Genomic DNA, 15,936 nt, shown 5'->3' on the forward strand with positions numbered 1-15,936 from the left:
TCCATACCTTTGTCTACTCTGTTTTCTAGGCCTGGAATGCCCGTGCCCTCACCCTCCAGGATGATTGCTAATCCCGCAGACATACACTTGTACATTCTTGGGTCTGTCATTTGTATTTGTGTGAACTCCACGAAAGCCATCATCTCTGAGCTGAGCCTTCCTCTGGGCCTGGCTTTGGAAATGCCTGACAGGTGTTTGAATAAGATAGAGGCCACAACTCAGGTGTAGCCCCTTAAGGACAGGCGTTGTGTCTAAGGATATCAGAGGTTAGCCTTTTGCCGACCAACAGTCCACCTTCGATCATCCCCTACAAGTGACTATCTAGCCTGCACTTACGAGAACACAATGAAAGGGACCCCACTGATGCCCTTGTGGAGAATCAGAATTAGGAGGAAGGTTTTGCGTGAAATCCAGCCTAATTCCACCAGCCACCATGTTTGGATCTCTGCCCCTTGGGGACCAGGAAGCAAGTCGGATTCCTGCCATGTGAGAGCCCTTAAGATACAGGTGGCTGCTCTCCTGTCTCCCCATGGTCTTCTCCAGGCTCACCATCCCCAGATCTTTCAGAGGGTCTTTCTGAGTGCCCTCTGCATGTTCTACAGTTATTTCCCACTGGTCTTTCTGTGGTCTAGCACTTGGAGGATGATAGGAGCAGGACAGAGAGTGGCCAGCTTACTGATTCCTTACTTGAGGCTCTTAAGGACCTAATAGCTTTTGCAGAGGCCACATCACACAGTTGTAGTGACCGACCTTGTAGTCCTCCCAAGCCCCGAGATCTTTTTCAGATAAACTAATGCAAGGTAGTCTAATTCCTACTTTGCGGGGCATGTTTTAAATATAGAAATGACAGACTCCTGGCCAGAGATAGAGAAAACCTAATAATAACAGTATTGATTATCGAGATTTACATAGCACTTGAATGTTAGCTAAATGCTTTATATCCATTACCTTCTCTGAGCTTCACAACATCCCTACATTGTAACATAAGAAGCTGAGGCTCATGGAAGCTCAGTGATGTGTGTCAGAGTGTCAGAAGAAGGATTGTGACCTTCCTTATTGGAAGGACAGAACTGCCTCCCACCCATCACAGGCTGGTCAGCACTGCCTAGAGTCTTAAAATGATAATCAAGAGGGGACAGAAAAAACTGTGTGTGTGTGTGTGTGTGTGTGTGTGTGTGTGTGTATACACGTATATTTATACATGTGTATGAGTATTTGGCCAGATATTATAATAGAGAGTAGCTACAAAGTATGAAGAAAACCTCATGCCCAGAAATTAGTAAGATGCAATGACCCAAGAAGGGCTGGAATGAGAGGAGGGACTATATAATGTTGTACAGAGATGGGGCTCCCCTTCGTGCCCCTGCAGTCAAACACCCTTGGGCAAGCTGGCTGGTCCATTCGCCCTCCACCTTTGCATGATGCCTCTCATGCGTGCATGTGTGTGCACATTTGGGCGTGTATGTTTGCATGCGCGTGCACGTGTGAGTGGTTGTGCAGTGCCTACCCTCCTCTCCTGTGCCTCCTCTCTTCATGGCTCACTTTCAGTCCTGGCTCTTGAACAAGTTCATTCCAGATCCTTATGCTTGTTAGTGTTCTGAACCGTGCCCTGCCCCTCTCCTAATTTACCTTGTATTGACTTTTAACAAAACTATGTTTTGCATCTGCTTATCTGTGTACATGTTATTTTCCTCCAGAAGAATGAAAATTTTTTGAGGTCAAGGACACTTTTTCTACTTTTTTTGTTTTTGTCTGTGTGCCCAGGATTAGCAGGGTGCCTAACACATAGTAGGTACTTAATAAATGCTTCTTGATTGATAAATTTAATATACAAATGAGGAAAACTTCAGACAAAAAGTCTGAACTGAAAATGTGGATAGTTAGGATGAATTAAAGGACTTAATCAACAAGGCAAATTCACCATCATAAGTGTCATGTATGGGAACCATATCTGGAACACACTCGTAACAAGGAATACTTCTTAAAGAGGGACCATAGAGTTCATGGGGTGGGGAGAATTGGAATAACATTTCAGTATATATGGAAATACTATATATCTATCTATATATTTATATCTATTCACGCATGCACACACACGCGCACACACACACACACACACACACACACGCAGAAATCTCCAAGCTGCTATGTGATGCAATGGATAGATCTGGACCTAGGGAACACTACAGTGCTTTCATGAGATTCTTATGCCAAAGATGGGGGCTAGATGGAGGACAGGTAGGTGAATTTGGAATGGCTTGGCAAGTCAGACCCCCCCATAGTAGTCAGGAGTAGTCATTAATGGCTTAATATCAACCTGGAAGGAAGTCTCTGAGCGGTTGTGAGCTGCTTCCTTTTTTCTCTGTGACTTGGGTGAAGCCATTGGTGATGTACTTATCAGACTGGAAGGAAGCATAAGGTTTGGGAGGGGGGTTGGGCAGATGGTATATCATGGTGGCCAGATTGCTGGAGCTGGGACAAAAAACCCAACTTTCAATCTGAGTTCTCACACTACCTGGAGCAAGTGTACGACAGCCTCTTTGAGTTTGTTTCTCCATCTATAAAATGTCCTCTAAGTGCACATTCAATTTTAAACCTATAGTTCTGTGTTTTTTCTCTCTAACACATTATATGATTTATATAATTTTAAATTTAATACAGATAAATGCAAAGTCTTACACTTGGGTTCAAAAAATGTGCACTAAAGGTTTATCAAATGGAAAAAATACAGCTAGCCAGCAGCCACCTGAACAAAACTTGAGGGGTTTCATTGACGGTAAACTCATTATGAGATCAATAATGCAATATGGCAGCCAAAAAAAACCCAACCCAGTCTTTGGCTGCATTTAAGGCTCATAGGATCATTGATGTGGCACTGGAAAGGACCTCAGAGGCCATCTGATCCATCCACATCCTTGTACAGATAAAGACACTGTGATCTGTGAGGCAGAGGGTGGGGATTGGGGGGAATGTGTCCCAGAGGTCAGTGTCAGGAGCAAATTTAACCCCAGATCTGCTGACTTGTGAGCCCACCTGAAACGCTGTTTTTAATTCTAGGGAGGATGCACTTCAGGGTCAACTAGAGGCCTTTAGCCTGGACAAGAGTAGGTCTCGATGATAAAGGGCTTCATGTGAAGGAGGGTTTAGGCTCATTCTCCTGGGCAGAGAAGTACATTGTAGAGGAGGAGGTCGAGTTCCTCTGCACAGGAGTTGTCCCAAGGAGTGGGCTGCCAAAGGGAATTGCTGAGGATTGGAGACTGCATGACCCTTCGTTGGGGGGGCGTTGTCAAGAGGCCTCTATGGCTTTTGAGGCCCCTTCCAACTCTGAGGTCTTTGGATTTTCTTTCTCTTCACAGAATTTGATACAGAGCAAGTAAATACTTATTGTTTGACTTAAGTATTGAACCAATTAAGTAGAGATTTTTTACATTCATGCTGTGACTTTTTCCTCTTAAATAATGATTAAACTTAACTATTGCATTTGATTCAACGTGAAGACTGAGAGGCTGTCAATGCCTTTGGACTGACCTACTTACTTGGGTTTTCCTTTGTTTACTTGAATATTCAGAGGACAAATGATTCTCCAAGATTTCCCCTGCTCTGTGGGTGGTCCAGAAACCTCCAGGCTAACCATAGGGCTGGGACCGAGCTTGTAGACCCTGCTGGATGAGGACGGGGGTGTGTCTCAGGACATCCAAGACCATGGAATGCTATTAATTTAAGGATTTAAGTGCTTGCACCCTTATGATACACATGAAAGTGTATAGCATTCTGCTGCCCTCAGGGAGTTCAGATTCTAATGTTGGAAGACTGTTCTCGTGTTATCTCTCTCTCTCTCTTCCTCCCTCCCTCCTCTCTCCCCATATCTATCTATATCCACATCTGCTATCTATCATCTATCTGTATTCATATTGGTCTATACCCATAGCTATCATCTAACTCTGTGTTCTTATCTATTGTCTTTCTATATCTATCAATCTCTTATCAATCTGTCTCTATCCATATGCAATATCCATCAATTCGTGAGAATGGTGGCCAGAGAAGGTAGATTGGCCAGAGATTAGCAGGATAGTGAGGAGAGCATAGGGCAGTTGATTATCACTCTCTTTCTAGAAGTCATGGTGCTATTGATTTGATGACTGTTTCCAGAACAAGAGATATTGGGCAGAAGAGGGGGTGACCATAGATAAGGTCGCAGAGCAAGATGCCAGGGGTGGGGCCAGGTAGGTGGAATGTGTTGGGTGACTGCATTCGCTCAACAATCAGCACAGTCCAGTCTCAGGATGAGTTCCAAATCTGACCTTGGTATAATGGGAAAGAGCTTTGGAGTCAGAGGAGCTCAGTTCAGATACTGCTCTTCTGATTGTAACATTTGTCACTTCAGGGATGTCATTTTATCTCCCAGGGCCTCAGTTTCTTTGTGATATGAGAAGATTGGACTGAGATCCCTCCCAGCGCTAGATCCCTTATCCTGTGAGCTCTAGGATGGCAGTTTGAGGGGGTAGGAAAGAGATGGTCTCTGGAGATCTGGTGTGAAGGCTATTGTTCTAGGGAGGTGAGGAGCCCCAGAACTCAAAGCAGAGTACCAAGGTGGGTGGTCGAATGGGATAGTAACGCTCTGGGGCTGGTTATGTCAGAGTTCAGCCTCACTCATCCCACGGGCCCCAAGCTGAGGAGGGGAAGGGTCTTTGGGGGTCTGGTCCCGAGGATGATGATCTGGGTACAGAGAAGAGAGGCAAAAGTTGCCTAGAGTGGAGATAGGATTGGGTGAAGTATTTGGGGTAGCAACAGTAATTAATACTCTTACTTTTATGTTGAACTTTAAAGTTTACTAAGCAGCGTCTGAATGCCAGCCCTAACAAGCGTAAGGTTTTATAGAAGCAGGAGGAAATTAAGGCTTGTAATCTGTCGCCCTGTGCCCTTTCCACTGGGCTCCGGCTCTTTGTGTCTGCTTGGATAGTTCTGCGTGTCCTAAAGCAGTACATATCTCCTGTGCTTGGATCACGGAACCAGATGTTTGTAGGACTGAAAGGAACCTGACACCAACTGGTCTGTTCTTTTCCTCTCAGCGCTGAGGCAGCAGGCTCAGAGCAGTTTGGTGATGGCTGGGATGAGCCTCCTCACTCCCAGCCCCAGGAGCCGCAGGCTAGACCCCCTGAGTAGAAGCGGACCACCAGGTTTGGTTTGGTTTCCTAGTTGGTCATTTATATGGCAAAAGTGACAGATTAGTCTGAATAAGTGAGGTTACCAACAGGCTGCTTAAATCTAGTGATGCCAGAAAAAAGAGAAAGAAAAGGAAGCAGGAAATTGGTAAATCCATCTATCGAATCCTAAATCAGTGACGTGCTCAGAGCTCAGCCTGCTGCACAAGCACCACCTAGTGGCCAAATTCTTCACTGCTGCACTTTGTGTACACTAGGTGACCCTGTGAGGAATGCTGATGTCCCTAATAGAGTAAAACAATGCCTTGACCTGCAATTTGTAGATGGGCTTAATGTGCCCTGAGATCCTTTGCACTAGGACCTATTCCACTATGATTGTAGTGTCTTGGGAACTAGTAGCATGAGAAGTTAGAGGAAAGGCTCAACTAATGAGCTGGATGGTAGGTGCTGAGTCCTTGCTTTGTCCTCCAGCAACCAAACTCCATTTTCATAAAGATTGGGAGATAGAATCACCAAGTGGCCGATTTGTGAAGATTTGAGAAAAGTCTGGCCGTGGCTGTAGGGAGCTCTCTTCAAGCCTGACTCTCTAGATGGGGCATGGGGCTTTCTATTTCAATACCAAATGTCATTGTATATATATATATATATATATATATATATATATATATATATATATATATATATATATATATATATACATATTTTTTTTTTGTATATATATTTTAAAAAGCCAGTTTCAGAGGTGTGGATTCCTTTTCCTAAGTGTGCCTGTGCACATGCACACATTTTCTGAATTCAGTAACTGAGTTACTTTATGTGCAGCTGTTCTTGGGAAACAATCACATTTTTAAAAATTCACTTTTAAAATGTTTTAATGGATCAGGTGAGTTTCATTGTTGAGGAACTTCTACTAGTGTATACTGTCCCTTACTCTGCTAGTTAGGGGCTTAGGAAGGTGCCAGGGGCATTGAGAAATTGCCAGGGTCACACAGCAGAGGTGTGTAAGGGGTTCTAATTGGACTGAGGTCTTCTTGACCCCATGGTTAGATCACTCCACCATTCAGTCCATTTGGCTAAGTGCCAAATCCTACAAAGTCAGACTTCTATTCATCACCAAGGATATCTTTGTTATAAATTAATGCCACATTACTATTCTAAGTATCTCAACTCTGAAACATACTGTTTTGCTGTAATATCAAACCTGAAAAATAATCATCAAAGGAAGTTAGTCCTGAATGACAGTTTAGAGTGTTTTGAGACTTAGACTCAGGCTTGGTAGCACAGTTTCACATAGTGTTAAGAGATGGCATCAAGATTCCTTAATCTCCCAAATATGAATGCTTAGTAAGATCCGTGAGTTAGTTTTTCACTAACCAAAGTTGAAATGCTTCATGCATCTTTGTAAATAGAAAATACTTACTTTCAGAAAGGGGCATCCCATCTTATAACTTCCATTTTCTATGTGGTTAACTTTTCCCTTTAGATTTTATAGCATTGCCATTGATTGAGGGGGAATAAGATCTGAAGGCCAGGAGCTTTTTGATTGTTTAATCACTGCCAACCCTCATAATAAGGTACAAATAGCTATCCAGTTCCAGAACAAAATTAATTCTTGCTAATAGTTATCCTAATAGCTTCAATTGTTACTCTCACCAGTTACATGTATATTTGTTCTATGTAATGTCACCATTTAATTAGCAACATAGTGTTCTGTGCCAAAGAGAGCACTTAGTACTTAGCCATGATGAAAATGCTCCTAAAAAGGAAGGGTGATCTTTGAATGTCTGTCTGTTCTTCCCCCTTAGCAGTGGCAGATCTGCAAAGGATGTTTCCCACTCCTCCATCTTTGGAACAACATCCTGCATTCTCTCCTGTAATGAATTATAAAGATGGCATCAGCTCTGAGACCGTGACAGCATTGGGCATGATGGAGAGCCCTATGGTCAGCATGGTTTCCACCCAAATCACAGAATTCAAAATGGAAGTGGAAGACGGGTTAGGAAGTCCTAAACCTGAAGAGATTAAGGTAAGGCCGCAGAAGCAGGACAGACTCCCAGGAGGCTCTGTGAGAACTATTGTAAAATGGGAAATGTATGTATTATTTCATAGGCAGATGTTTCTGTGATAGAGTGAAATTGTTGTGTAGGATTCACTAAAAAAATCTTTGAATGGGTATGTTTTAGACATTGATGTATTATTTAAAAAAACTTGGTATAAATACATATCTTAGTCTGTGTTTTTAGTAGTTAATGACATCAGGTAATTTAAGAGAATTTGGGTTGTTCTCTGTTTTCTTCTTGATAGCTCTTCCCAAAATGTTAATTTTTTTTGAATTGCCCTCACATGACCCTCCTGCCTTGGTTTCACAGGACTTTTCCTACGTGTACCAAGTTCCCACCTTGCAGCCTTTTGTAGGTTCCTCTCTGTTTGCTCCACTGAAGATGCTGCCTAGCCAGTGCCTGCTGCCTCTGAAGGTGCCAGATGCCTGCCTCTTCAGGCCCTCCTGGGCAGCTCCTCCCAAAATTGAGCAGCTGCCTCTGCCGCCCACAGCTGCCTTTGTCCGGGATGGCTACAAGTACGTGCTTGGGGTGGGGGTGGGGGGGTGATCTTGCTTCTCACTTTGCCACCTTAGATAGGCTTTTCTTAACCAAATATTTGTATGTGGGGACAACAGGCACATTTTTTGAAACCCCCATAATAACAGCTCACCTTGTTTTTGTGGGCATCATCACCTGTTGGAAATGACATTATATCTTTTCAAACTGAGTTTCATGTGAGAAAACCGTAGGCTATTTGTACACAGAACTGTCTGTCAGAGCTCACACGATAAACCCAGAGCATCTACTTCTAAGCAAAGGCCTTGATTACAGCAGGCAAAAGAGATACTACATTAAGTGCTTCCTTTTATTTGTAGAGCTGAATTCAAACATTTTCTTGAAGGAACTTGCAATGAAATCTTGATGTTTTCTTACCCTGTACTGCCAAGTCACAAACCAGTCCTAAGGGCCTAAGGTGCAGGTGGTTGGGTGTTTGTGGGGAGGAGGGTGGGTAGGTTCTTAGAATACTTGGGATGTAGTTTGTGCAGCTGAAGAAAAATGTTATTGACATTTGATAAAGAATGGTGTGGTTGGATAGAGAGCTTGACTAGGAGGGAGAAATGTTTGAGTTAAAATCCTACCTCTCAGACCATGGACACGTCACTTTATCTCTCGGGCCCTCAGTTTCTCATCTGTATAATAGCCATAATGCTATCTCTACTGCGTACTTCACAGGGTTGTAAACATTGTACTGCTAAGTGTCCATTATGAGAAAGGCCTAATTTTCCCATGTTAAAATCAGATCATCAAGGTGATCATTGAAATGACTGAAAAGATTGCTGTTCCAGTCAGATTACAGACATGTCATTTGTGATTCAATCAAAGTTGAAGTGGCTTCAGCCTTTGTTTCCGTGTGCCATGGCCTCCGAGATCAGGTCATGTGTGACTGCCTGTGTCTTCTTGCTCTCTTGCTGGGAAAGCAGCCTGTTTAATGTGAGCATTTTACGTCACCTTGAGATCACAGATACAGGAACTCCCAGAACCCACTTTTCAAGTTTACTCTGTTCGATAGATATTGAAACCAGTATTTGGTTGTTTCCTATTTGGGAATAATTTTTATAGGGGAAATCATTCAAATCTTTAAGTCTTTTGCTTAGAACTTTCAATATTTCCTCTTGCCCTTTCGAAGAATGGTGGATGATAATCCATATAAGCCATAAGCACTACTGAGGAAATAATTTATTTTTTTTCTTGTCTAAACTGCTCATTAATTTCCTGTTTTCATTGAAAAAGAAACTTTGAGTTTGAAATCAATCTAACCAAAGTAATGATTGTTATTGTGGACCCTAAATAGGTAACGCTTACTAATAATGATTTCCAGGTCACCTTTTCTCACTGATCAGAGGTGGACACTGTGTGGTCACTGTGTTTCAGCTTCCCTATGTAGCCCACATCGCCATCACTTATTCTGGGGATTTGGGCAGGGCTAGCCTAAACACAAGAAAGTGATTCTAAAGAATGACTTCTTGAGAGGGTTGAATGAATGGGCAGCTCTTTGTAGGGGTATTCATTTGAGTACAATGTTAGAATGCACGAAAAGACAGCTTGAAAATCAGAGAACTTTCTTCTCAGAAGCTAAGAATGAGCTCTCTGTTCTCAGAGATAGGCTGTTTCAATAAAATTTGTCAAGAGAACTTTCCAGGAGCTATCTGTTTTCCACTGACATTTTGACGTTAGGCTTTGTTTTCCCATAATTGACTAGTATTAAAAAGGGAAATGTGTATAATTCATCTCTACTTTTGTGTGTGCGTGTGTCCACATGTTATGTTTAGGGTGGACAATATGTGTCCTATGGGAAAAAGCATTGGGTTTAGAGTCAGAGGACTGGTTCGAATCCTGTCTTCCCTGCCTATCACCTCAGTGACCTTAGGTCAGCCACTTAACCCTTTCAGGGCATCCACTTTCCTTATCTGTAAAATGCTGGCATTGGACTGGAAGAGCTCTGCATTCTTTGACGACTCTAAATTCTACGTGCTCTGAAGTGTCTGCGATTTTTCCTTGCAATGACCCTGTGAAAGTGTGTAGATAGAAGGAAGGTCACAGCTCTGGAGCTTCAGGGGCCTCAGAAGCCATCTAGTCCCAGGCCCTCATTTTACAGATGAGGTCCAGGGAGGTCGGGAGATGGGGATCACAGGGTCATCAATCTAGGACCACAAGGGCCTGCATTTCACAGGTGAAGAAAGTTAAGGGACTCATCCATAGTCACAGAAACTCAGTGGCAATGACCAAGACTTGATCCACATCTGCTGACTCAACTCCCTAGTTAGAAATGGGTGGTTGGGGTGGTAATAGCAATAATGACCGTGGTGAGGATTACACAGCACTTTAAAGTGTTCAGAGGGCTTTGTAAATGTCATCTCATCTAACACTCCCAGCAGCCCTGAAAAGGTGCTATTAGCTTCATCTTTTTAATGAGGAAACTGAGGTTAAGTGACTTGGCCAGAGTAAAACAGCTCGTATCTGAGGCTGGATTTGAGCCTTCCCCACTGCCACCGCCCCCTCCCCAGCTGCCTCCTGAGCTGAATCTGTTTCTGTCTGAGCATACCTCAGATGTATGTTGAGCATGTGATATTGTCAGTCACCTGTCTAACTCTTCGATGTGTATTGTTTGGAGGATAACATTATAAACATTTTCAACCAAAATAACTTTAGTCTGATCAGTAGGAATCAGTTGTGATTACTGTTAAAAATAGAATCCTAAATAAGTCTGCTAGTAATTAAGTCAGCCCCACCCCCACCCCTATTTTTGCAAATAGTGAGCCAATGTTGGACCTTAATGAGAAATGATAGAGAAGATGAAGGTGGGGTGGCTGAGTGGAGACAGCCTTTTTGGGAAGGAGCTTCTCATATACCGCTGTTCTTTCTGCCTTAGTAACGTGCCTAGCGTTGGCAGCCTCGCAGACCAGGATTACCTGAATACGCCCGTGACGCTGAACAGTGCGGCTCCAGCCAGCAACAGTGGGGCAGGCGTGCTGCCCTCCCCGGCTACTCCTCGCTTCTCTGTGCCGACGCCTCGGACACCTCGGACCCCGCGGACCCCCAGAGGCGGCGGCACGGCCAGCGGCCAGGGGTCTGTTAAGTACGACGGCACCGAGCAGGGGTCGCCGGCCTCCACACCGTCCACCACGAGGCCGCTCAGCTCCGTGGAGCCTGCTACTGCCCAGCCCGTGCCCGAGGCCCACAGTCTGTACGTCACCCTGATTCTCTCGGACTCAGTGCTGAATGTCTTCAAAGACCGGAACTTTGACAGCTGCTGCATATGTGCCTGCAACATGAATATTAAAGGGGCAGACGTTGGGCTCTACATCCCCGACTCTTCCAACGAGGACCAGTACCGCTGCACTTGCGGCTTCAGTGCTATCATGAACCGCAAGCTGGGCTATAATTCTGGGCTTTTTATTGAAGATGAAGTGGATATTTTTGGGAAGAACTCAGATCTCGGCCAGGCAGCCGAGCGGCGGTTAATGATGTGTCAGACTGCCTTCCTGCCTCAGATGGAGGGGGCCCGGAAGGCCCAGGAGCCCCCTGTCAGCCTCCTCCTGCTCCTCCAGAACCAGCACACACAGCCATTCACAGCCCTGAGCTGCCTGGGCTGTGTCTCCCCCAGTCACCGCCACCCCCTCCCTGGGACACACTGGAGTTACGACAGGGTCCAAGCAGATCACAATGACTCTTGGACAGAGTGCGTCAATGCGCTGGAGCAGGGGCGGCAGTATGTCGACAACCCTACTGGTGGGAGAGTGGACGAAGCCCTCGTCCGAAGTGCCACCGTCCACTCTTGGCCGCACAGCAATGGTAGGTCTCAGGGTCGAAAGCCCTGATGGTTCTGCTTAGAACCATCTTAGGTGAAGGGGACTTGCGGTGACATCTTGTTTGATACCTGTTGTCAACTTTCCTTGTAATTGGGACCAAAAAAGCTATGGAAACCAAAACTCAGTCTGGACCCTTTTTAAAACAGAAGGAAATGGAGTCTAAAATCCAAGTGCGTGCTGAAATTATTCTGCATTTGAGCTTCTCCTGACAGGCCTCCTTGTCTCTTGCCTCCTCTTTAATCCAGACCCTTTGTATTGAATAAGGGATAGAGGGCAGGCCTGGGATGGAGACAATTCCCAGGTAAGGAAGCTCCCTCTCTCAAGGCAGGTCTGCACTGCCCAGAGCTTTGAGACACTGGTTGGGTCACATGGCAGGATGTGGGTGTCATAGATGGCATGTGAACCCAGGTTTTCCTGGCTCCAAAGCCAACTCTGCATCTATTAGACCTTGCTGCCTCTTTGGAGCCTACATATAGCAGCCTGGAATAATCTTAATATACAGATGGGCCTGTTTATTCCTCTACTCAAAACTCTCTATGGCCTAGATTATAAAATACAAACTCCTCAAGGTGTGCTGTAGCCTGACTCTCACCCTACACACACACACACACACTCACAGTCTCACTCTGGGTCACACACACACTCGCTCTCTCTCTCTCTCTCTCTCTGTCTCTCTCTGTCTCTCTCTCTCTCTCTCTCTCTCTCTCTCTCTCTCTCTGTCTCTCTCTGTCTCTCCGCCCCCCCTCGTTCACACACACACACACAGACACACACACACACACACACACACCACCCCTACCCCCCTGGCCATCTCCCACGTACATTACTTTCTTTCCCCTCTCTAAGATGTCTGTCATGCTTGGAATGCACTCTTTCCTCATTGTTGCCTATAAATTCCTTCTGGGCTCAGTTCCGGTGCCTCCTGCCCTGGGGGTTCCTAACTCATCTCTCTCTGCTGCATGGTGTTCTGCCCTTCCAGTTTTCCTTGCGAACTTTATCTGGATCTCTCCTTCTTCTCCATCCCCCTTCATTCAATCTTGTACTAACTTCTATATGGCCCACACCCACCCAGAAGTCTGTATGCGCCTTAAGTTGCTCCTTGGGAGTCTGTCATTTTTCATCTGTAGATCTCCAGTTACTTAGACAGAGTTGATGGTTGAAAAATATTGTTAAATTTGTTGTTGTCATTGGGGAAAATTTCCTTATTATAATCTCTTTATCCTTCTTTATCCAAATTCTTCTTGTCCCCTCTTAAGTAGTCAGTATTTATTGAGCAGCCATAAATGCTGAGAAATGTGGAGGTAATCTGGAGGGCTATTCCAGGGTAAATTACCTGCCCTCAAAGAGCTCTCTTGGCTCCGTCTTAGTGCTGAAGAGGCCAAGAGAATGAGGTTAGTCCTCTTAGGGGCCACGACCTTCACACCAAGTTTTCCTGGCAAACATATATTGTAGACCAGAAGCAAAAACCAATGAGTGCTTGAGAATGGGTGAGCAGAAGCTATCACCATTCTAATGAGCAAATCAATAGGGAACGCAAAGCAGCACAGAATCTGAATTAAAAACAGAAGCCTCCTCTTGGTGCCAGGAAGACCCAAGTTCAGTCCTGTCTCAGACACTAGCTGTAAGACCCAGGGCAAGTCACTTAACCCTGTTTGCCTCAGTTTCCTCTTGCGTTGAATGAGGAGGTTGGAGTTGATGGCCTTCAAGCTCCCTTCCAGCTATGTGTCTGATTCTGCAGTCCTTGTCCGGCTAGAGTCCACTCTCCAGCATTGCTCAGAGGAGGCATCTGGCCTTTTTTTGGAGACTTTTAATGGTGGGGAGGGAGCTGGCTACTTTTTGGGCAGCCTACTCCACCTTTTTGGTGGCCAAAATCATAAGGAAGTTCTTGGTTACATCAGGCCAGAATCTGCCTCTCCATAGCCCCTACCTATATGTCCTCAGGGACAAATTGGAATAAATTGACTGCCTCTTGTGTGATGCTTGTTTAGGGCTGTCATCTTCTGGCCCTTCCCTGGATACCAGCTGACACCTGGAGGACCCTCCCTGTCCCGCTGACCTACGGGCTGATTTCTCCCCGCTGAGCTGTGCAGCCAGACACTGGCTATTTTCAGACACACTACCTTCTAGCCCCAACTCTTGTACTTAGAAGACTTTACACTTATTTCTTATTTCATCCAACAGTCTTGCCTGTTGAGATCTTTTAAAATCCCAACCAGCATCAGGAAGAGGGCGTCCACCCTCTTCCATCCCCCGCTCCTCACTCCTCTTCTGCACCATGGCCAAATGATCTGCCTGAAGCACAGGCCTGAGGACATCACTTCTTTGCCCAAAGAGCAAATCCCTCTTGTCTCTAGAACAATATTCAAACTCTTTACTTTTGACATGTAACACCCCTCAGTCTGGCTCCAGTCAGCCTTTCCCTTCCCACTCATCCCGTCTGTGTCCAGCCTAGTGGGCTTCCTCAAGTTACATGTGTGTCACCTCTGTCTGCTTCCCTTCCACCCTGGTGCATGGAGCCATTCAAGTGTGGTCTCCTCTAAACAACTTTTGTTGATTCTGCCAGTCCTTAGCCCCTCTCCAGATCATTTCACGTTTATTTTACACCCATCCTGTTTCTCTCTGTGAATGTGCTGTAAACTCCCAGGCCGTGCCAACCCTTTGAAGGCAAGAACTGTTTCACTTCCCTGTTTGTATTCCCAGTGCCTGCCCTGGAGCCTGGCACACAGTAGGTACTTAATGATTACTTAAGTCATTATTCTTCCTAGCTTTGTGTCATCTCAGAATTTGGTGAGCAGGCCATCTATGCCTTTATTCAAATTTTTTATTGAAATGTTTAAATAGTACAGGGCCCGGCAGATCTCTGGGGATCTCCCTTTATTAGAGACATCAGTTCGTTAATCACTTCAGCTTGACTCACTCTACATCATTTTGGTGGTCTGCTGTGGGGGAGTGTCAAGGGAGGAGGTCATTCCAGGCCTATGATTTTGTTGGAGTAGGGAACTTCTGGTGTAAGTGCTCCCTTCACTGGTGCAGATAGCAAGCCCATCTGCCACTTAAAGTCTTGGAGAGTTGCCTGGGTACCAAGAGATTGGATGTTTTGCCCATAGCCACCCAGATTACTTACAGCCAGCAGGCTTGAGCCCAGGTCTTCGTGACGTCATCGCTGGGCCTTTCTCCACTTGGCATCTGCCACTGTAATGACTTTGTCACAAAAGGACATTCTTGCTGAGGCCAGGCTGGCCCTTCACGGTCAGAGCTTACTTTTCCAGGTGTTCACTTGCCAACCCTTTAACAATACAGGTTTTGCGAGGACTCAAAATCAGGCAGACTGACCTATATTTCTTAAAAATCTACCCTCCCAATTCAAGCCTGCACTTAGCCTTTTCTGCCCGAGGGCTCTTGTGCCCTTCTTCCTCATCTGTTGGCAGTCACTGGCTATGGCCCAGCTGTCAGATGCATCGGTTTCTTCAGTGCCGCCTAGTCCTAGTGATTTGAACTTATCCAGGACAGGTAGACAGAGACTCCTCTCCTATTTACCTTGCACTTTTATTCTGTTAGCCAGTTTCGTTCTGCTTTTTTTGAGAGGAAAGATTCTTCTCCTTAGGGTAAAAAGCAGAAACCAGAAAGTGTGTAGTTCTTCCTAACTTCCAAGCAGCTGTTCTCCCACCATTTCCCACAGGTAATGCTCCTAAGCCTTTTCTGATCTTTTTTCTAACTAGAGAAAAAAAATCGACATTAAAATCCTTTGTGTATTCAAGGCATTGCTACTGAAAAATTTTCATGGCTAACAAGTTTAAATTAATGGTTGATGCTATAAGCATTACCTCTGTTTTTCCTTCTTCCCTTTCTCTCTCCTTCATCAGCTGTGACCACTAGCGTAAGGAAGGGTAAGTATGGACAAACCTCAGAGATTCCCAGGGGCCAACATAAGGGGCTGTTAGGTACCTTTCTACAGGGCAGAAATGGCATTAGAATAGGGAGTCTTTGCTCTCAAACTTGGAATCCTGGTATTCACCTCACTTCTTTCAATCATGTGCAATTTTTACTTCCATTATTTGTTTGCCATTCCCTGCATATGCCTCTGATTCTGTGTCTTTTAAGCATTTTGTGCTTAATGAAATGTTTTTCCCTTTAAGTTTTATAGCTGCAAACTAAAAGTTGCTTTCTATTTATTTCTATGTTTAACCATCAAAATATTTATATTTTTAAGGTAATTGGTTATTACAAAATTTGGTAGGCCCACTTTTCATATGTGGTGGAGGAAAGCTTGAAAAAAACAGTTAAATGATTTTCTGGAACTAGGTGGTGCCCTCCACCCCCTAGCTTTCATCCAGGGTTCCAAAATGCCCTACACTGTGAATGTGT

General features: G+C 44.8%; 1 protein-coding gene across 3 annotated transcripts in view; it reads left to right on the top strand.

Moving 5' to 3' along the window:
* The window catches only part of MED13L (mediator complex subunit 13L), a 388,748-nt gene that overhangs the window by 339,023 nt on the left and 33,789 nt on the right, over positions 1-15,936 (top strand). For 2 of the 3 annotated variants that reach the window (XM_036755938.1, XM_036755945.1), the window contains exons 15-17: positions 6,968-7,188; positions 7,532-7,737; positions 10,632-11,554. In XM_036755938.1, the coding sequence (XP_036611833.1) occupies positions 6,968-7,188; positions 7,532-7,737; positions 10,632-11,554 (1,350 nt within the window). The remainder of the gene's footprint in view (positions 1-6,967; positions 7,189-7,531; positions 7,738-10,631; positions 11,555-15,936) is intronic. The other variant, XM_036755952.1, reaches the window with a different exon arrangement.

Source organism: Trichosurus vulpecula, chromosome 1 (genome assembly GCF_011100635.1).
Source record: "Trichosurus vulpecula isolate mTriVul1 chromosome 1, mTriVul1.pri, whole genome shotgun sequence".
In the NCBI taxonomy this organism is placed as follows: Eukaryota; Metazoa; Chordata; class Mammalia; order Diprotodontia; family Phalangeridae; genus Trichosurus; species Trichosurus vulpecula.